Source organism: Solea senegalensis, linkage group LG11 (assembly GCF_019176455.1).
Source record: "Solea senegalensis isolate Sse05_10M linkage group LG11, IFAPA_SoseM_1, whole genome shotgun sequence".
NCBI lineage: Eukaryota > Metazoa > Chordata > Actinopteri > Pleuronectiformes > Soleidae > Solea > Solea senegalensis.
In genome coordinates this window covers 16,220,513-16,245,365 of record NC_058031.1, presented here as the reverse complement: position 1 = coordinate 16,245,365, position 24,853 = coordinate 16,220,513, and the positions used below count along the sequence as shown (strand labels likewise).

The window sequence follows — 24,853 nt, the reverse complement described above, 5'->3', positions numbered from 1 at the left end:
AAGGAAGAAATGTGGTTCATAGGACACAAAATAAAAGTTATACAACATTTAGCCGTCACAGAGACAGACTGGAGTCCTTTTTGTGGTGTGTGTCTGTGTGTGTGTGTGTGTGTGTCTGTGTGTATTTGTATATACTATAGTCATAGGTCTTACAAAAGATAACAGAGGTACTCATTGATATATTTAACACAAATATAAAAAGTTTAAGAGTCACAAAGTACAAACTCTTCATTTTTATGGCGACAACGCAACTCAAATCAGGTTCCTTCATTGTTGGTACGAATTGTGATTGTAAGTCAGCTTCAACTAACAACAGTGTTCACATGTGAAATAACACTTCCCCACCCCCTTAAAATTAAAAATGTGTGCATGATATTGTCTCTAGTCAAACAAAACCCACTGATAAATATTTTCTGTTACACCAAATGTATGTGTCACTCATTTGTCTTTGTACCCTTTTTGCAAATCAAACGTCACTGCAGAAGATTGGTGTCAGGCGGCTAGTGTCCATCTCGCAGAGGGGATCATGGGGGAATGCTGCAAACCACGTTTTGTTTTTCCATTGTTCAAGTCTTTTGACTGTGTCGGTAAGCACTGACAGTGACAGCACCTTAACTCTTGTGAATAGAAAAGTAAAAACATGACCCAAGAGGAGAGTCGGAGCCCTCCACTTTAGATACATTAAGCGCACAGTATGTGATGACGTGGAGGAGCTACAGTTTTTGAATCCAAATAGATTCAAAATATAAGATACAACTCAGTCTGTGAAGATAAACGTTGTCCTCTCCTCTGAGTTGAACTTTTCTTGGTCACACTGTATCATTTTTCTTCCTGCTGAGTCTCTCCTTGCTATTTAAGCAACCTGATATAGACTTTTAATATAATAACACCACCATAAGTGCCCACCGTGTTACCATATACGTACCAGCTGTAAAACGTGTTTTCCTGGTTAATCAGGCACCCAAAGGCCATGATTAAACTAGGTCAAAACACCGATTCCTCTCCCCTGGCATGTGAATGCTTGCAATGAGATGGAAAAAAAACAAACCTTGGCCTTGGAGATGTTCAGCAAGCGTCTAATTCAAACAACACATGTGTCGATAAGTTCCACTCTGTATGTCTGACATGTAAACAGGAATCACAGTCCCTGCAAATGAGTGCACGGCGCATCATCCTTCATCTTGACAGGAAAAGCCTTGCTGATTGATAGCTTGTTTGTGCTGAAGGGAGCGAAGGTTTCATAGGCTGCAGAAGAGACAGAAACAGCAGACGCAAAAAAAAAAGATTCATTCTTTGTGAAAAAGGCATATCAAGTCTTTGGTGTCTTTTGAAGACTTTCCGACAAGATTCTCCCGGTCTCTCCTGCCCTCTCCTGTGCTGCTCTCAAATAATAATTCCTGAACCAAATCTGACCAGCAAAGTGGAATCATTTTCCCCCCCTCTGAGCCATGATACACCCCACTTGCCAGCTATCCTGAAATATAAACTGAAAAGGCAAGAAAGCAGTAAGGCATTCCCTTACGTCAGTTTGATTTTAGACAGAGGTAAAAGTAAAAAGGCTGATATGCGCCGATGCCTCCAAATATTTCTCATAGCCGCAAGTTACGATGTTCTTTAGTCTAAATGTCCATCAGGAACGAAAGGTGAATTGGCAGCTGCCAGCCAAAGGCATGTCCGCCTTAATGAGAAACGTTTAACAATGCAAATAAGGCTGAATGACGTAAAATCCTTGCAATCTTTTTCACCCACAAAATATTAAATTCAACGTTTCCTTTAGTTCAGTCCCTCACAATGATAACCAGTTTGATACAAAACCCCAGGTGGTTCATGTTATATTTTACAGTTATTGTTGCCCAGTGTTACTCAACATGACAGTCACAAGTACCTTATTTGAATAAACACTACAGAAAGTATGTGAGTGCAATAGAGAACTGAAGTGGGAACAGATCTCCCACAGGCTACACTATTAAAGCTCAAGGATAAGTCTGGTTTAGTGCAACTTGGGTCTTGTTTTAACACTATAACACAATACTTCTCCTTTCATTAGTTATTAATGTGCACTACACAAGTTAATTGCCGAAAGCTTGGAACTGGGCAACATCACTACAAGGAAGTCTGACAAGGCAAGAATAATGAGCTGAGAAAATGAGGGTAAACAGTAAAATCATTACACTTAGTCTCTGTTATACACATCCATCCATCCAGTTTACACACTGGAAGGATCAAGTTAGACTCACCACACGTGTGTGTTTGTGCACAGCTGTGCGCTTGTGTTTCACCCTGTCAGACTTCATTTTAGCCACGAGCCTCTGACTCCACCGTGTCTGTGCTGCGTGCGCGTGCAATTCCAATACACTGATGTCCTGATTACCGTGTTTGTCGCCTCAGTTTAGCGTGTAAGCATGACAGGCACGGGCTCAGCTCATGCAATTACAGCCACAAAGAAACAGATAGTTCAGCATCTGGCCTACTGCTGATAGCATGTCTAAAAATAACGCCAAGTTGAAATAAACCAAAATGATCCGTTAAAGGCCTACGATGAAAATAAGTCAATGGCTTCCCACGTCACTGTGTTTTGAAAATAGGTCAATTCAGCAGTCGCTTTACGATGGGAAATGTAAATAAAAGGGGAACTTCACACACGCTCTCCTTTCATGTGTCTGTCTGTAGACGTCTTGTCCTGGTTATATTAGATGCTTATAAATGGTAACATTAGTCTTCACAGTCATTACAGTAAAGTATGTCAAATGTCATACATTGTCTGGGGCGGTTGTATCAAATATGAGAAATATGACAAATGAACACAGCGCGGTGTGGATCAAGTTTTGTCATTTTTCTTGGCAGCTGCTGGATTCCCACTTTGTAATATTCACGTGATATTATATTAGAGTTGATGTAGAAATGATGTTCAAGAACAGCGAGTCATTGGTTTCCCAGGCAACCACAGATACAGCAGAGCCCGCGGTTTGCTCAAGACACCATTTTGAACCATTCGCCGCTGTTCCTCTCACACAGACCACCTGAAAAATCACAATCCAGTCTCTATTGCAGTGTCTACTGTAGTATTATACTGGTTAGCTAAATATATAATACAAGAACTGCTTGAAAGTGCAGGTAGGAAGCTTGGCACAAGGTTAGTTTTGTGTTTTGAAAGAAATACCGTAGTTGCACATGTAAACAAAGACATTGTCCCCGACCTAGCTTAGAACCTTCCCAAAAATGGGACAGGTCTCGAAAAATAGAACACGCCTGTACACAAATAGAAGCAAATATATATATAAAATACATTTACACGTGTATAATATACAGTAAGTTTTTTTTGTAACCCTCTGACTAGTGAGATAACACTCCATTCAAAAAAATATAAGTTATGTCAAAGAAGCAACTCTGTCGCCTGACACGCGCGTGAGGCTGAACTGGTATGGGTCATTCATGGGAGCGGTTTTCATGTTGAGAATGGGCAAAAGCCGGAGTTTTGCACCACAGTGTTTATCGCGGGCCATCGTGGCACCTCCTGAATGGCTCACATTTACTGTGTGGATGGTGATCTCACATGTTCTTCTCAGGAAGCGAGAGACAAGCCCATAAGACCTAACTAATCTATTTCCTGGAGATCCGCGTCGACACGTAATAAAACCCACCTTTTTCAAATCTGTACATATTGCTGTCTGCAGCCAAAAACATTTGCAATTACAGTATTGTATTTGTGCTTTGTACAAACCCACAGCACAAGAAATGGTAGATTGAGCAGTGGCTTCCTCAAAAGCTTCATAGCACATGGGTAATCCCTCTTTTAGAGATTGAAGTTGATAAAATTAGTGGTGCTAGAAAACTCTCAGCAGAGCTTAACTGTCCTTCTTGACCACAGAGTCCACTCACCTTGACTTAAGAGATAGTTTAAACCAATTTGGCAGCAGCTGACTGGCGCATCTTAATCCCCTTGCTTCCACAATGTACCGATGGAGTGTTTTCAGTTTTCCGAAAGAACTAAATTAAACTTTCTCACAGGTATGCTTTGTACCTCTGCTCCGCTTCTTTCGGCACAAATAATTTATTTGTGCACTGGCTGTGATAGCTGAAAGTCTGATATGCTTCTGATATTCTGGTATTGTTGTCAAGTATCGCGTGGATCTGACTCTGAAGAGAGTCAACTCACCGTTCACCACACACTCAGGGAGGGAATTCGCTCCTGCTTACATCCTGTATTTCAAACACACAACGTGGATGTGGATCATTTTAAATCCTGATGGGCTGTCCTTCCTGCAGCACCTTCTGCAGAAGCTTCCCTTTTTGATATCAGTTGAAAAGCTCGGAGATCATTTTACGTACCGTCTTTGATAAATTGGGTCATGTCCTTCTTGACTTTGTAACTATAAATCCGACTTTAATGTTTCAAAAATAATTTGTCAAAACTGAACCAATGTGGGAGTCGGGAAGGGATATTAATGTACTGTCTGCGGAGGGATTAGTTTTTTCAATCTCTTTCCTATTCATGCAAATTATCACATGAATGTGAAGCGCAAATTGAATCTATTCCACTCTTTTAGTCTTGCAGCTCAGATATGAATCATAAAAAGTCATTAGGATTCATCCCAAACAGCTGCTGTGGCTATAACCAATAGATTTGGGTGCAAAGGAGCTAGACAGACCTGAGGCAGTGTGAATGTCCTGCCCAGCTCCATGCAGTCTGTTGTGCAGTCAGTACATGGATTTGCTGTATCGGGATTCAGTGAAGCTGTGAGCCTGCATCACAGAAACCTTTTGTATGTCTTTCTATGAACTGTGGTCAGGTTCTAACCGTACACAATGAGCAGTGGAAGCAGGCATTGGATTGGCACAGGTGTTTTCAGATGGATTTCTTTGTTATAATCTGGGCGTGGGGGGTGGAAAGAGAATTTATTAACTGTGTTGAGTTCCAAGTGCTCTGGACCTCGACTGTTTGGGCTGCGGCAGACTATACTGTGTAAAAAAATAGACGTAGCAATTTGTTCCTAAAATGAGACCTGTAGAAACGATTATTTAAAATCAACTGTTCAGTAAAGCATATACCGTTGCTTTTCTTTTCTTTTTTCCTCCTCCTTCTCATTTACCCTCTTCTTTCCAACAATATCTTTATAAATACCTTTAAGACTCTTTTGCAACACATTTCTTAAACTATTTGAAAACATGTTCAAATACATTTTGTAGCATTTTTTTGTTAACTTTAAACTTTCTTTAAAAAAAACAAAAAAAAAATGCAACTGGAATCAATACAGGGTTAATATACGCTCTTTGTTAAGTCCATCAATTGTTGTTGAAATGTCTTTCTATCCAGGTTGTGGCACATAGTGGCATTATTGGCACATTGTTCATGAATACAGTTCATCTTCCACCCACAGCAGTTCCCTAGGTTCCTTTTCCAAATGTCCCGTGTTTTTATTTTTTTTCCTCGAGACATCTGTGATAACCACAGTCTTGCCCCACACATCCTGTAAATATTCCTACATGTAACCTATATCTAAGTGACTGTATGTTCCTGGAAATATGGATTGGCAGCGGTGTGGCTGCTCTGCTCGTCAGCTTTAGAAAAATAAATATCTTCACCTGTGTCCAAAGAGAGATTACACTACTTAACAAAAGAAGCTGTTTCTTGTGTGTCTCTTGTTTCCAGTTGGATCCTGTGGAGATGCAGAGAACAAAAATCATAATTATCCCTCAATGTCGGCTCAAAAGGAAACAAAACCCACAACCCAGACAGGATTTTCAAAGCTAACCTACTTTGTACTGGTATCCACATTTGGCCTGAAAAACATGCAACACAGTGTCTTTCTTGAATTGGAGGAAAGGACTTAAAAAATGGATGGAAACGTGGACTTTTAAGATCTGTTTTATCTGTCTGTTGAGATAATGAGGGATCTTGTGACTTTAAAGACAACAGCAATGGGAGCATGGCGTGGACGACTGTGCTGACTACGACTAATGTGTGTCCAGAGAATGGAGAGACACTGTCCTCACTGTACACAACCTGCAGGCAATTTACTCCTTTTACAATCTGGGTCAATAGCAGACGTTACACTTCCCCCCAGGCTTCTAGTGACAATGTGGGGATGGAGCATGTGCTAAACTTCCATGCTTTGAATTTCAAATGCCTGCCATTCCAGCATATATTAACTGTGCATGAAAATGTGCCACAAGTGAAGTGACCCCTTTACTCCTAGAAAATCAATATTCTCTTGGTAAGAGAGTGGAATATCGTAACTAGTAATGAAAATATCTCAGATATGAGGAGTGGAATCATTTATACTGATAATACTGCACATCAATAGTCTCTTATCTTAACAATAGCCCCCTGATCTTTTTTTTTTTTTTTCGTCACTGCACAGAAAATGAAAAGGTGCATAATTGAGTTGCAAATAAGCATATGCCAAGTTCCCTTCTATTCCCAAAGTATCACCAAGGGATTAAGGGAGGCTAGAGTTCAGATAGTGATTTGCAAGAGGACAAAGTGGCACAGTACCCACCAGAGCATGATTCCAGAGAGTCTCTCTCCACCCACACCAAGTGAACAAGGCCTTCAGCACGTCAACAGGAGATCTCAAACCATTTCTCGGACACAAAGGCCACAGGAATCAGCTGTCGCTCAGTGGGGGAGGGTCTGGAATGTCAACACGCAAAAAAGTTAGAAACGTGAGTCTGTGATTATGGTGATATTGTGATATGATCACGGTTGTATCATTGGTCACAACGATACAGAGAGAGAGAGCGATGAAGGTAATCAGCTCCACTTCTTTAAGATAAAAATGAACTTTGACAAATACCAGTTCTCGGGATGAGACATGTTTGAAAACAGCAGGCAAATTTCCGGAGGAGAGTTTTTCCTGCTGTGTTCTCACATGAGCTCACTTGGACATTAACTGCAGATTATGTATACATGATACCCTGTGACTTCTGTAGACATTTGTGCTCAGTGCAGGCCTGAAAGCAGCTTATGTGTGATAATGCTAGCTGCTGGCCCCACAGCTTAGATCACTGTTACTGTTTTCCACTCGGACAGTAAACATCCTACTAATCTTATAAATATAAAATGACACCTTAAACGGCTCGATTAGTGTGTTGTGCACCGAGAGCGACATGATCACATCCTCAGTGTGTGTAATTAAAACTGTAGTGCGTAACTTATAAGAGCACAGGTCTGTTACATTCACACAAGGCTGATTAAGTCTTTCAGCTCAGCGTGCACACAGGAAGTCATTTGTTTTATGTACAGACAGACGGCGGCTACAGCACCACTGCTCTAATAAACAGGTTGGGGTGTGAATGGAAACACCAGCGAGTGTCAATGAAAAGTTCCAGAAGGGAATCCTGCTGCTCTAAGTTACCTGATCTGTCAGCAGTTTGACAAGGTAAACACGTATTGACTCCACCCTGCTGTGCTGCCACTATATGCACGCAAACTCTCCTCTGAAGGCCGAGCTGCTGTTAGACTACCAACTTGACAATGACATTTTATAGATGGATGTTGACACGATCAAGGGATGGATCAGTATGGATTAATCCTGAGCCAACACACCTGTTTCCATTGTAAGCTGTCTTGTAGACGGGCGTCTGCTGAATCATCTCATCAGTGTAGATGGGCACAGCAGTCCGGACGCACTCATGTGAGCACTGCAGGCTGTCATTGTAGGCAGTGAATATGTCCACCTTGCTGGGCACCCGGGCCGGGGTGAAGTCTGTCAGATTTTGGCAGCTCTCTTCCTGCTGGTGGATCTTGCGCTGATGGCTATTGTGGCGACCATTTCCAGACTGTGCACAGCTACAAAAACACGCACCAAAGACAAGAAGCAAACATAAAATCATACCGTGTATCTTCGGTCGTCCATGGGGATTCATACCACGGAGTTAGTACTGTACAGTTAATATGTCGTTATGGGTAAAATGTAAGGGAATCTTTCCTACCAGTTCTTAAGGACGAGTGTTGTGATCAAGGCTGCGATGACCATAATAAGAGACACAGTGATTGTGATAATCTGGTGAACTGCCAAACCTGCAGGAATAAACACAGAGTAGTGTTAGAGTCATGTGTGAAATACTTTTTTTACTAGTTAGAAGTTCAATTGCAACTTAATGCTTAGTTATGACCAAAGATGACTGCGGTCAGTCTTGGCTGCCTGAGATATGATAGCAGACTAGTCTTTGAATGTGCTCATATTCCTAAACCAGGTGTCTTGCTGACATATCATGCTTCTGCATTTATTTGTTGTCATTTTTGATTTTGTAATTGAAAAAGAAAGGCTTTTTCAGAGTTACATCAGCTTGGACTATACGTGGGCATTTGTAAGACACAGACAGAGCCACACAAAGGATTACAACCATTCTTTGCAAACCCACCTCACGCCACATAAGGGTCAAGGGCGACTCACTTAAAAAAGTATTAGACAGTATTGATGACATTATCATCTGCTGGCATTCATAATGTAAGACTAATATGAATTATTCCATTATAGTACAGCCAAGTGTAATGGACGACTAAGTTTGTGCCCATGTTTCTCTAAGTGCTTGTAAAACTTATTATTCTTATGTCATTACAAAAAAGACAAAAGCCTAAATTCCCAAAGTATGATTGATTGAGTTTTAATCAAATTATTTCTTTTCATAAAAAGTCCAAACTCTTAAAACAGCAAGTGCCATTTCACCTATCACAATCCTTTCTTAAGCTGAATGAATCTGCAGTCCCCCGTATACTCATAGCCTTTTATAACCTTTACTCAGCCTAACTGTCTCTATATTGTATAACCTCTGTAGATTTTTCCCTAAGGCTTTCTTTGAAATGTTAGGTGAGAACAAATTATTTATCATCGTGTAAATATTTGACTAAAAGATGAGGCAGTCTTGTGGATTTGAAGAGGGTGAATAACTATTTTAAGATAGCGTGGGTTTTTATTCAGACTTAAGAGTCAGTCTCTTTAAAATACCAACATGAAGTAGCACTTGTCAAAAGGCATTTCTTTGAATGACAATACCAAGTGCTGATCATCAAATGCTAGAAAATATATTGAGGTCCCTGTGAACTATCATATTGTATGTGAATACAACCTAAAGTCTGTGAACTGTAATTTATATCATTGTCTTCAAATCAGAAGTGATAGCAACGAGTATATCATCCAAGTGCATAAACAGAAATGTGAGGTCCCGTAGCGTAGAATCCATAAGGCATACACAGAAGCTCAAATAGGTACCAAACCATGCATGCCTTGAACACAACCCTCATTTTAGTGTATCAACCTGCACTTACAGATAATGGTGACTTGTGCTTATACACTCACTACAAATGTGACATTAAACCTTGCACAATTTCCAGAACCTTGTTTTATTGCTTTGGTGTGAAAATCACTTTCAAACTGATTCAAGTTCAAAAAGATCCAGAAACTGTTCCTACATATATTGAGAACCTCGGATAAAAGCAATTGTTTTTCAGGCTAAAGCTTAAGCTGCATTAATTGAGGTTTTGGTCACTTTAAGGCTGAGCAACAACCTGACACTAAACTGAATGTCTGTCAGATAATCTTTTTTTTTGGCTCTGGATTTGTCTCCGCCGTCCCCTGAGAAAACTACGTGGCTCTTTAGCTGATAAATGCTCCACTGTGTCCAACTGCTTGTCACTAACCTTCTCTGTCTGCTGTTTGGTGTCAGACAGGCAGCAAACAGGGACTTCATCATTAGGTTCTTTTTTTCCTATAAAGGCTTCTGAAATAATCTTGATAATGTTGGGTCAGAAAAACCAAAATAACAAAGATAAGAACGATAAAAACTTCTCCATGGAACAAAGATGACATGCTTTGTGGTGGTAATGTGCAAATATGTTACTACGGGCAGCCTTAGCTCCTTTGTTTGTGCTCTGCTTTCCATCTGAACCACAGTTACCAGCTAACCTCTCCAGCCAGAACTTATCCACAGATCTTCTGCCTTTAAAGCATAAACCCACCAACTGTTACACTTGGTCCTGTTAGCGTAACTGTTAAAGGAATACTTCACCAATTTACATATAGCTTTGTATTACCAGGATAAGAATTTTTGAAATTTAGTGCTTCCCAACCTCAGTTTCCAAGTCGCAAAATATCTTCTTCTTTTTTAGCTACGTGCCCACAAGTGACACTTGGTCCGAGCCTTGGTCCAAGGCTTGAAACTGCAAGGGGGACGGGACCTCATTCCCACAATGTAAACAGTGTCCGCCATCTTTGCTAACAGTTATGCTAACTGGACCAAGTGTCACTGGTGGTCATGTAACAAAGAAAAGAAAGAAGATATTTCTCTACTCAGGAGAAACTGAGGTTGGGAAGCACAATTTTTCAAAAATACTACTCCTATTTTAGTAATACAAAGCTAAATGCAAATCGGCAGTATTCCTTTGACATCTGTGATACACTGGACTGGTGAAGCTCAGCTAACTGTTGTCTGCCGCCTTTGAAGATCATTGCTGTGAAAAGCACAGCAGGGGCACTGATCAATAAATACGACTGGATCCTCTGTATTTTATTTACAATGAGAATACATTATTTTTGCATTTCAAGAACGGTATTACCAATCCACGCGTCTGGAATTGCAGTCAAACTAATTTAATAAAATATACATCGATTCATTTCCACATGCTTTTATGAAATCGTAAGGTTTCTGGTTTGCGTAAGCTCTCTTCATAGAACACATTTTCTAGAATCGTTGAACAAAGTCTTGTGCTTATTCACTGCTTCTGCACCGGCATACAGATATGAATGCGGACCAAATGTTCAAACCCCCCCACCCTTTGTTCTGTATGACTAACATACAAAAAGCATTGTTCTTATTTCAACTCCTAGGACTCCCCTGTGTGCTGATCTCTCACTTTTGCCAGAGAGGAGTAATCCACAAACAAAACTGTGCTCTACATGTCTAACATGAGGATTAGTGCAAATCTATTGCACTGTACTGAGTGGTCCATGCACTGCTTGTGTGTGGGTGAGTGATAGAGTGTGAGAGTGACTAGGACACAATGACACAATGCAGCAGGTGAAAAAAGAAAAAAAAAAAACGAAAAGAAAAGCCTTCATGATGAAAATGCCCATGTGGGCCTTATACATCTCACCTCTCCATCAGTCAGCTGCTGAGCTGCTGATCTCAGCCAATTTATCTCTGGTAATGCTTAAAAGGAAGTGCCTCTCAGTCATTTTGGAAAAACACAGTCCCTCGTCTGCTTGCAGCTGCCTGGACGGCCTCTTCTTGGATAACAAACATCTGTGGGCAGGGCCTTGCAAGAGGCAGGCAGGTCAGCCTTGGATTAATGATATCTCTGGCAGGCTCAGGGAAGTCTTACCTCCCCAGTGAAGTCGGAGTCTGTTGCCACAGCTTAGGCCCATTAACTGATTCGACGAGCCATTTGCATTTCCCTCCTATCCTCTCTCAATCCTCCATCTCCCTCTCTTGTCAGTCTTCAGCTCACATCAGGGCTGTTAAGTTGAAAATATTCACTTTTAAGTTATCATCAGTCTCACTTCGGGCATAATCGAGCCTGCCCCTGACCTTGATCAATAGCTGAAGACTCTGCCGAGACTTGTTTAATTTTGCATTACTGTCAAAGTGAAAGGGGGATATTCTCAGTCAGTAGGTTTTAAATTTGAAGCTGCGCTTTGTCCTCAAACACCACACATAATTAAATCTCATTATGGGAAGACAGTGTCCAGGACGTTGAGATGACACTAACCAATTTACACACTGTGAGCACTACTACTGTGCATAGTACTGTACATACTGTATATACAGTACTTGTTATTGCATCACATTTTATGTAATTCAATTTATTCTGCAACCACTGCCTTTGCACTACTGGTTAGATACTAACTGCATTCTGTGACATGTGCAATGACAATACAATCTAATCTAATCTAAACTGTGAGGAACTTGGGGTTGTGAAGACTAGAAAAAACTATTTATAAATATCCAGTACAGTTCTTTAATGAAATTAATTAATGACTAAGACCTGAAACACAAACACCATTATGAACTCATTTTCAGGGCTTTATGTTTAAAGGTGCAATGAGAAAAGGGCAGATAATGACATGGTTGACAAATCTGAGTGCAGTGGCCACTTCTATTTTCATCTTTAACAGCCAGTTGGAGGAAAGGAATTTTGGCCCGTCTATCTAAAACTCATTGTGTGCTGGCAGCCAGGTTGTAAAAAATCACCTTTGGCAGTCACCTTGCTTTAGAGATACCCGCTTAGGTTTTGTTTGGCCTAAACCCTGCCAAACAAAAAGAGGCCGAGAGGGAGCTAGATAAAGAGGGGGACGGAACAGAAAAAAGGAAGTGACAGGATGGGATATGGAGAGAGGCGGGGCAGCTACCATGTGACCTCTGTGGCAGCAGAATTAGAAACCACATCAGTGCACCCAGCAGGGAATAAATGAGATTTTTTTCACCCTCCTGTCCATTGAAGTTTGTTGAACTTATCACAGAAAAGCACAGCAGTTGGATAAAATCTCCTCTTGCTATCTACTCGTAATAAAAGATTCTCTATTAGACACAAAAACCTCAGCGTGGGTTTAATAAATATGTGCGGCAGCTAAAGCTTGACTTGAAACACATTAAAAGCTCCTCTGTAAGGTTTTACTGCTGTTGCATCAAATGATCTTAGTGTTATCAGACAGAGCAGATTTAAAACGACGGAATTAATCTGTTGTAATATGAAACAGTAGGCAGCTGTTTTTAGTGTGCAAGCACCAGTAATCCCACTGGATGCAACCTGCTTGAACAGCGGGCAACTGATCATAGCACAGAATTTAGCAGCTACATAACTGGATATGTCCCTCCAGTGTCCCTCAAACACCACACTTAAAGAAATGCAAATATTACACTGTATGGCTGGATGTGTATATCACATACAATTCATTTTGCAGTAAACATGGTGATCGTATTTCAACGACGTGTTTGGATCTTAATGACTTTATACTTCATTTACATAGCACCCTTTTTAAAAACAGAGACAACAAAGTGCTTTCACAGACCAGATTAATGAGAGCCAAACCAAAGTGACAATGATCAGGGTGTGACCTTTCGACTGTTTGGGTTCTTGAGTTATCTGGTTAAAGTTGAATGATGTCCATGAAATCATTGGCAAAAGATCTGGAGGGGCAAATCATTAAAATCATCTAGAATAAGAACCGCATCATACTGAAATAAAACCGGAAAATGTAAATGATTCAAATTAAAACTACACGGTTGATGTAGTGGTTTGACCTAGTCGGAACAAGTGCCTTTCTGCCTGGACTTAGTATGTTCCCCCTGTGTGTGTGTGTGGGTTTTCTCTTAGGCAAACTGGACACTCTAAATTGACCGTAGGTGTGGGAGTGAATGGTTGTTTGTCTCTATGTGGTGGACTGGCGTGCTGTCCTGGGTGCACCCCACCTATGTCAGCTGGCATTGGCACCAGCGACCCTCATGTGGAGGATAAAGTGGTGAACGAGTGAGTAAACCATCCTCCTCTGCCTGACATGCGAGGGTTGATGAAGTTGTGTTTTTACATGGGGGTGGTCACTTCAACAAAAGGACTACAGTCTCCAGGCGAATGGGTTTCTGTGATCATAAAAAAAAAATCTAATTCATTAAAAGTAATAAAAACATGACATAAGAATGATTTATTATTTAAGAACCTGCTGTTTAAAAGGCATAAGCTGGAAATAAAAATGAGAGTGCAAGCGGTTGCCAAGTAATCCAAATCAAATTTTCTTGATTGGTGGACAAGGGGTGTAATGGTGAGAGTATGGTGGGTCTGAAGAGGGAAGGAGGAGGTTTATCAAATGACAACTGTGGCCAGATATAGAAGCCGAATGTGGAGGGAGAGGAGGCGACTGAAATGAGCCATCCCGTGTTTTTTCCACAACTTGTTAGAAGGCTACAAAGGTCATTGAAATCCTTTTTGAATGGAGGATGGGAGTGAGTGCAGCAGCCCAGAGAGTTTTTCCAGGATGATCTGAATTGTGGCACCAGGAAAACAGTGTGTGGTAGCACTGAAGAAAGAAATGTTTCATATTATGGAGTCCCCCAACATTAGAGTATTTGCCGGGGATGGAGTTTAGGATTAGTGGGGTGAGATGATGGACAACCCTCATCCGAGCTGCAAGCCACGGTGAGTGGTGGAAGCTTCAGCCTCATAATAATACCATAATATTGTTCTTCTGCCCCTGAGAGATAACGAAAAACTATCTAATGATGCCGCTCTGGGTTCAAACGTGAACTTCCATAACTTCTTACAGCTCACCTTATTTCTACTTGTGTAGTAATTCATGCTAAGTTCATAAATTACTAGTACCGGACACTGATGCTGTATTTATCTCTGTACCTGGTTCATTTTAAAGGTTTAAAATGATTGACCATTAATTTGTCTGAAATATGGACATTTGAAAGTATACTGCAGTAGTGTCAGACGTCCAACTACATTTCATAAATAAAACTAGAGAAACTAAATGAAGACGTGCATCTTTCAGAGGCTGTGAGAGGAGCTGTTTCAAATTAGGATTAAACATCAGCAGTAGTTTGAGCTCTGACTGCCACACAAGATAACGTTAATATCCATTTTAACACTTTCAGTGAAAGGACAACAGGCCTTTATTTTAATGGCATTTTGACTTGTCCCACTGAGCTGTGTGAGGCAGCATACATCACACTGGGTATAATAATGGAAAACAAAAATGAATTTCAGCCATCATTAATTTTATTATTCCCCCGCGCTTGTATCTACCATGATTGATCACGTGACAAATGCCGTTTATTCCAGTGTTGAATAATTTGAATTACATAATAATAATTAAAAATAATAAAAGAAAATAATTATCATTTGGAATAAATCTCTTTCAGTATACACATGCCATTCATGACCTATAAATAAATATATTTATAAATTACAAACGTTATTAAATGTTGTACACAATCGTCCTTGCCATGCAATAATTTACTGTTTGTTTATATGGTTTGTTCCCGTGCTGATTTCCTCAACTGTCTGTTTGCAATTTGCACATTTACAGAGTGAATTATTTGACAGCGCCCCCCCAATATAATAATGCAATGACATGTGATGAGGAAAAGGGAATCATTTTCATGCTCACATACATCTATTATTGTGTTTTTGTTGGAAGAGTCTTGTGTGTGTGTGTGTTCTTTGTATTTGTCATCTCTTAGGGACCATGTCAGGACCAGTAGTGCTCATGGAGACCAAAAACCGGTCCTAATGAGGCGGAACCTCATTTCTGAGGAACTGGTTCAGTTAAGGGCCACGATTCGGGCTCTGAATTGTGGATTGTGTGTGAATTTAGGTTCAGGTCAGATTAACTGGTTATGGTTGAAGTTAATGGAAGTCAATGCAGTGTCCTAAGAAGAATAGCCGTGCAAGCCTCTGTGTGTGTGTGTGTGTGTGTGTGTGTGTGTGTGTGTGTGTGTGTGTGTGTGTGTGTGTGTGTGTGTGTGTGTGTGTGTGTGTGTGTGTGTGTGTGTGTGTGTGTGTGTATATACACTGGACCATATGTAGCTAAAATCCTTATCACACATCCATTTCAAAGAGCCATTTAGGGCTAATGGTGTCTCCACCCACTCACTGTTGGCTTAAAAGCTTCTGGAAAATGTGGGAAAGGCCCCTCATTAGTAAGACAGAGTTACAGCTTACAGAGGTTGAGCCACTTTCCTTCCCACACACCCTAAAGCAGATTTCTACAGGCCCATTAATATACACTACTGCACTCCCTGACCCGTCCAAGACCATCTCCACAATCAGCAGACACCTGACCAGGCCATGTGGGGTGGAAGACTGCCGTCAAAGGCTGCTGATCGTTCGGAATTGCCAATTAATGCCGGTGTCAAGGTGTCAATCTGGGTTGATTTCCACTGAGTAACTGAACAGTCTAAAACACTTATTGAAAAAAGAGGCTGCTGAGAGCGGGTGAGAGGAGAGTGGGACAGAGAAAGGGTGTGGGTGGGGGAGTTGAAGAGGGACGGATCAAAAATGATTGCCTTTTCTCTCAGTGTCAAAGGCATCACTGCATTAATCAGCCAGACTGGATGGCAGATGCTAAACCGGCCAAGAAGCCAGAAGATATTGCCTCAGTGTTGGTATTCCTTATGGGCTGTTTTCACACCTGCACTTTTTAATCTGGTTTAATTGGGTCAATTTCTTTTTTGGGTGATTCATTTAGACAGTAATATCACAGGGATGTAGAGCAAAACAAACACGCTGCTGTGAGGTGGAGGTGGTCCACGAACGTTCTTTAAATTTATGATGGGAACGTAATCTGACCTCCATCCAACACAACAACCAGATGTATGTATATGCATCTTTGCATTCTAGTGATGCAACTTGGTTGGGTTGCATTTATACTTGCAGGAAATGAATCCAGGCAAAGACAAACTCATCACATTTGAACCAAAATTCACTGCGACTGTGCTCGTTCACAGTAGCAGCTTAAATCCTGTTAACTACAATTTCCAGGTGGTGTGGAAAGGCATCGCTGCTGAGGCAGTTTCAATCAAGCATCCTGATTCATCCTGATTCATCCTGATTTTTTTAAGCAAAGCTTGGCTGAATTTTCTAGCAGGGGAATGAACTTTGAAACACATCTTCCCTCTCAAGTAGCACAATGAAATATTTCAACAACAACACTGCTCCCAAAAGCTAAATGGTTTAAAAAGGGGTCATGTTAAAACGCTGACTAATAGAGCCGTCTCCTGTATTCCAAATCTGTCTCCGTCAACATCTGCACTTCTCTTCCTGTAGGCAGATGTCTCAAGCCATGAAGAAAGAACTGAGCAGCAGAGAAAAAGAGAGTGAAACAGCATCTGCTCAGTCTGGCCCCTTCATCTCCTCTTGGCGGGCATTTCTATATATCAGGGAAAAGGGGTTTGACTCTGCATGCCTGTCACCGGGCATCAGCATTTAAGCCCAGATTTAATGCTCAAGAAAAGGAGATTCATTTTTACCCACTTTATTGAGAGTCAATACAGTGAGAAGCAGCAAATTTATTGGATTACCATGGTAACCGCTGGGAAAAAAGTGGTTTCTCTCTGTCTCTTTGTGTGTGTCTCTTGCTGCTGAAGAGGCTGTACGCCTCTACAGGTCTACCACAGGTCAACATGCTGCAGAACAATGTTCACTTTTTTTTTTTAAATAGATGTGTGAGACACTTAACATACATTTCACATGTGCTCACTCTGCTCCACGGTGAATGTCAACCTATGCATTTAATTAACCCTCCATTCCCTTCACAAACTCCAAGATGCCAAGTGAACTGCAATGCTTCCGCACTGGATGTCATATTTTATTCTAAACACCTGCTAATTGTGTTCATTTACATGGAGCTGCGTGACAGATACTAAAGGCCCACTGTGTCTTTCAGAAACACATGATCTCCTCTCCTCAAACAAACCTGTAGCATTTAACCCTGTGATTCACAGGGCGTCTAACAAGACCCAAGTTATCAGTCGTGGCTTTACTCGCTGCAGTTTTAATCATCTCATATCCTTAATGGAGCTGACAGCTCCATCTGCGTAGAGTGGAGGGGGGGTCACAGTTACCAGCGGCACAATCACCGAGAACAATCAGCGAGCATCTGGAGCCATCGCAGCCATAGCCTCGTCTCCACCCCCCCCCGTCCTCCCCCTCCTCCCCCTCCTCATGCATCTCCTCTGTGGCGGCCAGAGCGTTGTGACTGACATCAACAGAAGCTCGGACTAACTTGGCCGGTAAATCACAGACACTTTAGGCCGCCTGCGATACATTTTTGCATTAAAATAGAGATAAAATATAACAATCATGCAAAGGCATTTTAACCCACTATGTGCCACGATATTCCCTTTATACTGGGATCCAGTCGTTGGATTTTGCACTGCAACCAGGAGTTGTTTCTTTTGTTGTTCTGCACTTTCACTGCGAGCAGTGAGTGGGAGTTAAGACACATAGCTTACAGGCAACACATGTAACACAGACAAGCTGTGATTTTCTCTCTTTGTCACTATTGAGCTGCTTTCCAACTAAACCACAGTGGTCGGCAAATGTCACAGTTATCACAGAAGAAAACGTGCCAACAGCTCGACCAAGCCACAAGCAGCCATTACACTTGAAGAAGAAGTCAGTGGCTCTTTCCTGCACAGCGACAGAGCACAGCACGCATCTATTTATGGATCGTTCAATCTTAGTTGGATCTTCATTGGGTCATTTTGACCTTTCATTTAAAATAAATACAAGGTCACGTTGGTCATATTTTCTGCCAGAGTGAAGATGTTTTGTTTGTCATGGAAAAGCAAATACATTATCAGTGATAAAAATATCTGATTATCAATCCAACAGCACATGGCTCGTATCACTTGTGTATGTGTGAGTGTGTTTTGCAGAGGCAAAATCGGACTTAATGTTAGGAGACACTTCTTTTTAGGAGACGTGGGACTTTGACAGCTTGTCCAGTGTGCTCTGAAGCTTGCCTTTCCACGTTTCCTTTCCATCTCCCTGTTGAAAGTGGTGCAACAGGCTGTCAAAGATGCATCGTGACTTGGCGCATTAACGATTATTCTGGATCACAGTGGAACTGGAGCCTTAATTCAAAATACTACTATGAATTGCAATGTAAAAAAATGACATTTTGGAATACTTTCCTCCTCTCTTCCTCTCCTCTTTTCTGCCTCCTTACACAAACAACCACTTGTCCATGTCTGACAGTGATGTGCACACACAGACACACACAGCATGAGCTGATTATGGTCCTGATACACACGTGCCATATGGGGCTGTGACAAAGTACACTAATGGCCTGCATTTGTGCTGGTTGCCTACAGTATTCATGAGTCATGGCAAATTAATTTATTCAGCCCATTTGTTGCTGGGGTGAATGCTTATACTGTAATCTCTAAAAAGTTATGAGAAGAATGACTTGCAATGAATTATACAATTCCTGACCTGCAGTGACTAAGGCATTGAGGGAAAAAAATGTTTAAACATATATTTGAATTTGTATGTATGAGGAAACATGAGATATTCACTTCAGATTCCGCATTTGGCTTAATGTGAGGGAGTCATAATAATCACTATAATAGTCATAGGCCTGACAAGATGAACAGAATACAGAAAACAAGCAGAAAGTCAGATGAAGCCAGTGCGATTTGTGTTATGTGCCGATTGATTTAGTCAATCACTAATTGTAAATTCAAATGTTTGTCATTTGCAGATATGGCTGGTTAAACAATGACAACACATTCATTAGAGCTTTAACTTGATGTGCATTTTCATTATTTTTGACATTTCAGGAAAAAAAAAAAAGGGCAATTAACTACATTCATAGCGTAGCCTTTAATACAGACATTGTTTGTGGAAGCTTTCATTTCTAAGTCACTTCTTTGAGATTTCAATTAGCTGTGAGTGTTTTGGATAGTGGCTGGGTTCATTTTCCCATGAGGTTTATTACAACCTCAGTCTGGATGACAACAATGGAAAAAAAAAAAGGTTTCAAGAGAAGCAGACGCATGTGGTTACTGAGAATAACCTGTTAGTGAAGAATTACAGCAGTAGTTAACTTGGCTGTTGCAAAGCTCAATAGAGCGTGTTCAAGGTCACGCTGGGCACAGATCACCCACTGCTCCCGGGGGTTGCACCATGCCCTGTTTAAATGCTCGTGTTGGAACGTGTCAGCGCTGTCATGAAAATACGAGTTACATCATTCACCTGAAATAGGTTTACGTGGCACAGTAAGTGGAAGTGCCTTGAGGGTAACATGCTGCAACAATGGCAAGGGAAACCGTACGCGGTCGCCACCGAATAGCTGGCTACAGAATGCACAGAATTAATATCTCGTCACTGTGCAGATTCAGGAACTAAGCATCTGTGTGTGTGCACAAAAGCAAACATACATAATGCATGCACACTCTTTGCACTGTTATGCATTTTTCAGTGTGATACATCTCAATTACCCTGACATTGTGTGCATGAGCACCAACCTCGTAGTCGAGGGAAGAAAAGAAAAAAACTCAGCAGAACCAGAGCCACCTGTGTGTTAAGCACTGACATATTTCGTTATGAATCTATTACACAATTTAGACGTTGAACTCATTTGGTCACAATGAGTACAATTCTGCTTATTGAAATCATGTTTAACAATTTTAAGTGTGCGACTCTGTGAGTCTGGCTTGCGTTTTGACGATGGCTGCGTCCGCGACATACGTAGCATGACATCGAACAATGCGACACCAGCGAAATGAATGCGACACTTTTTTTTTTCTGCTTGGTTTGTGGCTGTTTGTCTCAACAAGAAATCAAGATTTGTATCAGGATAAACACCAGTCGCAAGAGAGGGACATTTTTCTGTCATCCAATTAGCAGAACTATAGGCCCTTTTTCCACCTCTGGGCCCAGCTCGCCTCGTAGTATCGCTTCAGCTCGCTTGGAACCTCACCAGGGCAGGTACCAGTTATTATTGCTAGTAACGCAAAATAACCGTGCCGAGGCGCTAGTGGAAACAGGCCATAACTATCGGGACCATACCGTACCATTTTACTCTGGTACCCCAAGGGAAGGGTGCTGAGAATGGAACGGTTAGGGCTGGTTATTTTGGCACCATTCCTGTTGGTAACACACACAAAACGTGCGTTTTGTGTGTGTTACGTGCACCAGCACCAGACCAAACCCTTCCACTCGGTGGAAACATGACTTAGGTTTGCATTAATCAGACGAAGATTAAATATAAACACTCTCAAAGACAAAGCAGCAGAGATGAGAGTCAGGGACAGAGACAAAGTGGAGCACCTCTCCTCCAGTAATTGTTTCTTTTCATCAACTCTGCGCCGTTGCTGTGGTAATTACATCTTGCCTGGAGGTCAGTCCGAGGCAGACATCAGTTAATGTGTTGTGAGGGCAAAAGAAAACTTTGAAAAGCTTTGAAAAGCTATTGTGCTCATCTGCCCTGACAGGACACAGCCTGCTTAGTGACTGCTTATTTTTGCCTCCGCATCCGCTTCCACTTAGAAAGTGGTGAGTGAATTCTTCCAGGACTCAGTGCCATCATTATGACTCACAGGTGGCTTCACACTCACCGCCCATTCAACATATAATGAAGAAATCACAACAACGCTGACAAGACAATTACACACTGTCATTTCAATTTCACATTCAATGTGTGCACGTCAGTCAGAGTCGAACACACTGTAGGTTTATATGACTAATATTGAAACCAACTTTTTTCAGCACAGTAACTTACTTTATACACTGAGATAATAGTAAATGCAACACGGATTGGTTTGGGAGTGGTCCAGGAGCTCGTGCTGCTCATATGTATTATCTGAAGAGTGGAATTAGGGTATTCCACATTTATTATGCGGAATACATTTACTTTGCATGTGTAACCACCAAACAGTTTGTATCGGGAGTGAAAATCTCTGACAATTCTGTCACTATAGTGGAGCAGGATTGAACACTCCTCCATATACATTCTAAGATTTCTCAGCACTTTAACATATTTTTCACTTTAATTGAAAAGGAGGCGGCCAAGGACTTTTGATCACACTTACTGTTCGCTGCCTAATTTTATGACATTTATATTAATGTTCCAAATGGGAAAGCTTCAATTAGCATGGCGCCTGTTCAGAAGTTGTTAAACATGACTTATGTTTTACGACTACCTCTATGGCCCATTTAAAAAGCCACGTCCCTCGCGGACTTAATGAAATGGTAAATCTAATATGCCTGGCTCTGAGCTCTGTGTGTCCACAGCTCAGAGGGACTGTACATAAAAATCCCATATGCCCACATACAGTATTTCAGACCACACCTGGGTCAAGGACGTTGTCTATGAACCAGCTAATATTTCCCCTAGTTGCAAAATCATATGAATGAATAGTAGACTATTACTCTGGATCATTCATCCCTGACTGTGGTGGAAATGTGAAAATATTATCAGACGAAACAAGTGAGAGAAAAGTTATCATTATAAATTATTGAAGTGCATGTTTGTATTTGGTCTGGACATTAGGATTAACCCCAGTATTGAACTGGCATTCGTCATGCTGCCTCCACAACACATACAGCAATTTGCCAAACTGTGTCTTTTCACCTTCCTCTACAAATGATAAACTTATAACAAAGTACACCCTGGACAGGTCATCAATCCATCGCAGGGCCATCACACAGAGACAAATTTACTTGACCATTTACTTTTACATTCACATCCTACGGTCAATTTAAAGTGGCCAATTCATCTCTTTATGATTTATGGACTACGGGAGGAAACAGGAGTACACAAAACCCAGGGAGCACACGCACTACTCCACCGTGTAGCCAAAACAACTTTATCTATTAAAGACGTGGAATGGTGCCCTGAGGAAAAACACCCACTAAAAGACATTAAGGCACTCATTTCTTACACCTTCTCACTCATATTGAAATGGAAAGTCACAATACTTTGTTCTCTGTTTCTTACCTGGTGTATCCCCATATGGCTTTGGTGGTTTTACAGTCTCCGAGCTGATCGGGGCCTTGGTGGTGCTCGCCCTCTTGGGCTCTGGTGTGGTAACTACAGAGAACGTCCTTTTGGAGGACCTGGTTGTCGTGCTAGTCGTTGTGGCCACTGTGGTAGATGAGACCCGCGGGAACAGCGTTACATTTGGCTCCTCTTTGTTGTCCCCATCTATGTTATCTGGACCTGTGGGTCCCCAGTCAATAAATCCAGCCACAGTGGTAGTCCGGCCCTCCTGAGACTTGTCGTAGCTGTCAGATTTGAGCTGCCTTCTGGCTCTAAGTAACAACCTTACTGTGTCTACTCCTCTGCTCCTGCTGGATAAAGCTTCTGGAACTTCTGCTATAAGAGCCAAAGGACCACCTGTCTGCATGTGAGAGTATCTCAACTGGCATTCCTTACACGTTGCTTTTCCTTTATGTGCTGGACTCCGATGCTGCTGTCCCTTGACTTTTGACCCAATCCCTGCCCTGTAGTCTTTGGGTAGAGAGGCAGGGCTGAAAAGTCGGTGGGCCAATGGGCTCACTGTTCTCCAGTGTAGCTTATTGGGCGTGTCCCACAGGGGCTGCAAGCGAGGCCGTGAGCGAGGCACCGGCTTGGGCGTGAGTTTGATCCCCAGACCTTGACTGAGTGGACTGCACACTGAGAAGTCCAGAGTGAGATGGGTCATGGCCAGCAGGATCCACACTCGGTGTCCCACACAGCTGCCTGGCCTCAGAGCAGATGGACTGCAGAGGAAGGAGAGTAAATGAGAGAAACCGCTTTAGATTCAAGCACATATCAGTGACATATTCAAACCATTCAAATCAGATTCCCTTCCACCTCCACGTCCTATTATCAAGATTCACATCTGTATTCATCATCCACTTGCAAAGTCCAACACCACAACTTCTTGAACTAGCGTTTAATGAAGCTTGGATAATAATTATATTCACAGAGGGCCTTGTTGAATTGCAGGATGAAGGTCAGACAATGTAAATGTTCAAACACATGGAAGGGATTATGGACGTGCACTTTTTTGCTCTGAGCTGTCAAAATCAGTCAGGACTTATCCTTGATGTCACACATTCAAATCAATCCAGGGATGATTACACTGACACACAGGATCAGGTCTGGTTTAGCTGCTCATCATGTTCTGCATTATCCACCACTGACACAAAGTCATCAGATTCAAAAAGGGCAATTTGATTATGTCATGCAATGATTAGGAAGGTATTATGTTAGGCCAGCAGAAGGCACAGCATGACAGGTAAGAAGTCCACCTCCTCTTCTATGCCATTCATTACTTCTCATTGTAACTGTAGAAACGCCTGGTCAGGAACAAGATGGCACATTGGCACCCTGCAGTAGACTGATTTCACAGACAACCTTCAGGGACAAAGCTACACATTGATTCCCAGGGGAGAAAGCTCATTATGGGCTATCTTTCATCTCTGCTGTCCTTGGCTAATTTAAGCCCACACAGAGAGCTCGTTTTGGATGCAACACAGAGGGGATGATGGATGGAAATGTGTGAATGGGTTCATCGACAGTCGGAGGCATGATATCTATCGATCACATTATCTCCAGGTTGTGTTTTAACAACTCTATCATATATCTAACATATCATCGAGCTGTACTGCCGTGGAAAACACGACAAAACCATAGCTTGAGTTGGGAATGTGCTTTTTGTTAGACCTGCAACGATGCAGTTCGAACTTATTTTTTACTGACTCGCAGTTTGATACGCGGTTCGATTTATTCATCTGTTTTGGTGAGGGGGGTACGAAGGAAAAAAAGAGAGATTTTGGAAACAAAAACTGGATTTTTTTTTTTTTTTTTTAAACTAAATAAATATAACAAACAATGTACAACATAAATAATGGCTAGAGCTTTTTATTTCCACACTGAATTACATCAATTATTGTTCAAAATAAAATCTCCTGCACACTCTGAGGGAACAGACTTCCAGTCTGTGCTGCAAATCAGAAAAGAAACGACAAAAAAAGAAAAAAACAAAACAACATTTATCTTTCCTTTAACAAATCATTTAATTAAACTCCACTGTGGATATGATTTAAGCTTAGGAAACAAACTTGTAAACATTGGACACATAAACCACAAAATAACTAAACAAATGAACAATTCTTGTCTTTAGAGAACCAAACGTGTTGCATTGCAGAGTTGATTCAATGAAGATGAAGATTCTTTCTTCAGAAACACCATCATGTCTAGTGAGAGGATTGCTCTCTGTGTGATGTGCCTGCCGGGCCTCGAGCACACTGAGCTAATACTTGAACCCCTCATTCTCCACCACCACAGACAGGCACATGAGTGCCATGAAAAACCCGGTCCGAATAAGCCGGTAACTTCATGTGAAATAATAATGTATA

At 41.5% G+C, this 24,853-nt stretch overlaps 1 protein-coding gene across 2 annotated transcripts in view; it reads right to left on the bottom strand.

The window, feature by feature from the left end:
* Nucleotides 1–453: 453 nt before the first annotated feature.
* The window catches only part of ajap1 (adherens junctions associated protein 1), a 45,549-nt gene continuing 21,149 nt past the window's right edge, over nt 454–24,853 (bottom strand). The window contains exons 2-6 of one of the 2 annotated variants that reach the window (XM_044039316.1): nt 22,446–23,209; nt 7,936–8,023; nt 7,550–7,792; nt 6,501–6,634; nt 454–5,657 (exon numbers count right to left, since the gene is read on the bottom strand). In XM_044039316.1, coding sequence (XP_043895251.1) covers nt 6,562–6,634; nt 7,550–7,792; nt 7,936–8,023; nt 22,446–23,209 — 1,168 coding nt within the window. In that variant the 3' untranslated portion in view covers nt 454–5,657; nt 6,501–6,561. Of the gene's footprint in view, nt 5,658–5,760; nt 5,782–6,500; nt 6,635–7,549; nt 7,793–7,935; nt 8,024–22,445; nt 23,210–24,853 lie in introns of those variants that run through there. The other variant, XM_044039317.1, reaches the window with a different exon arrangement.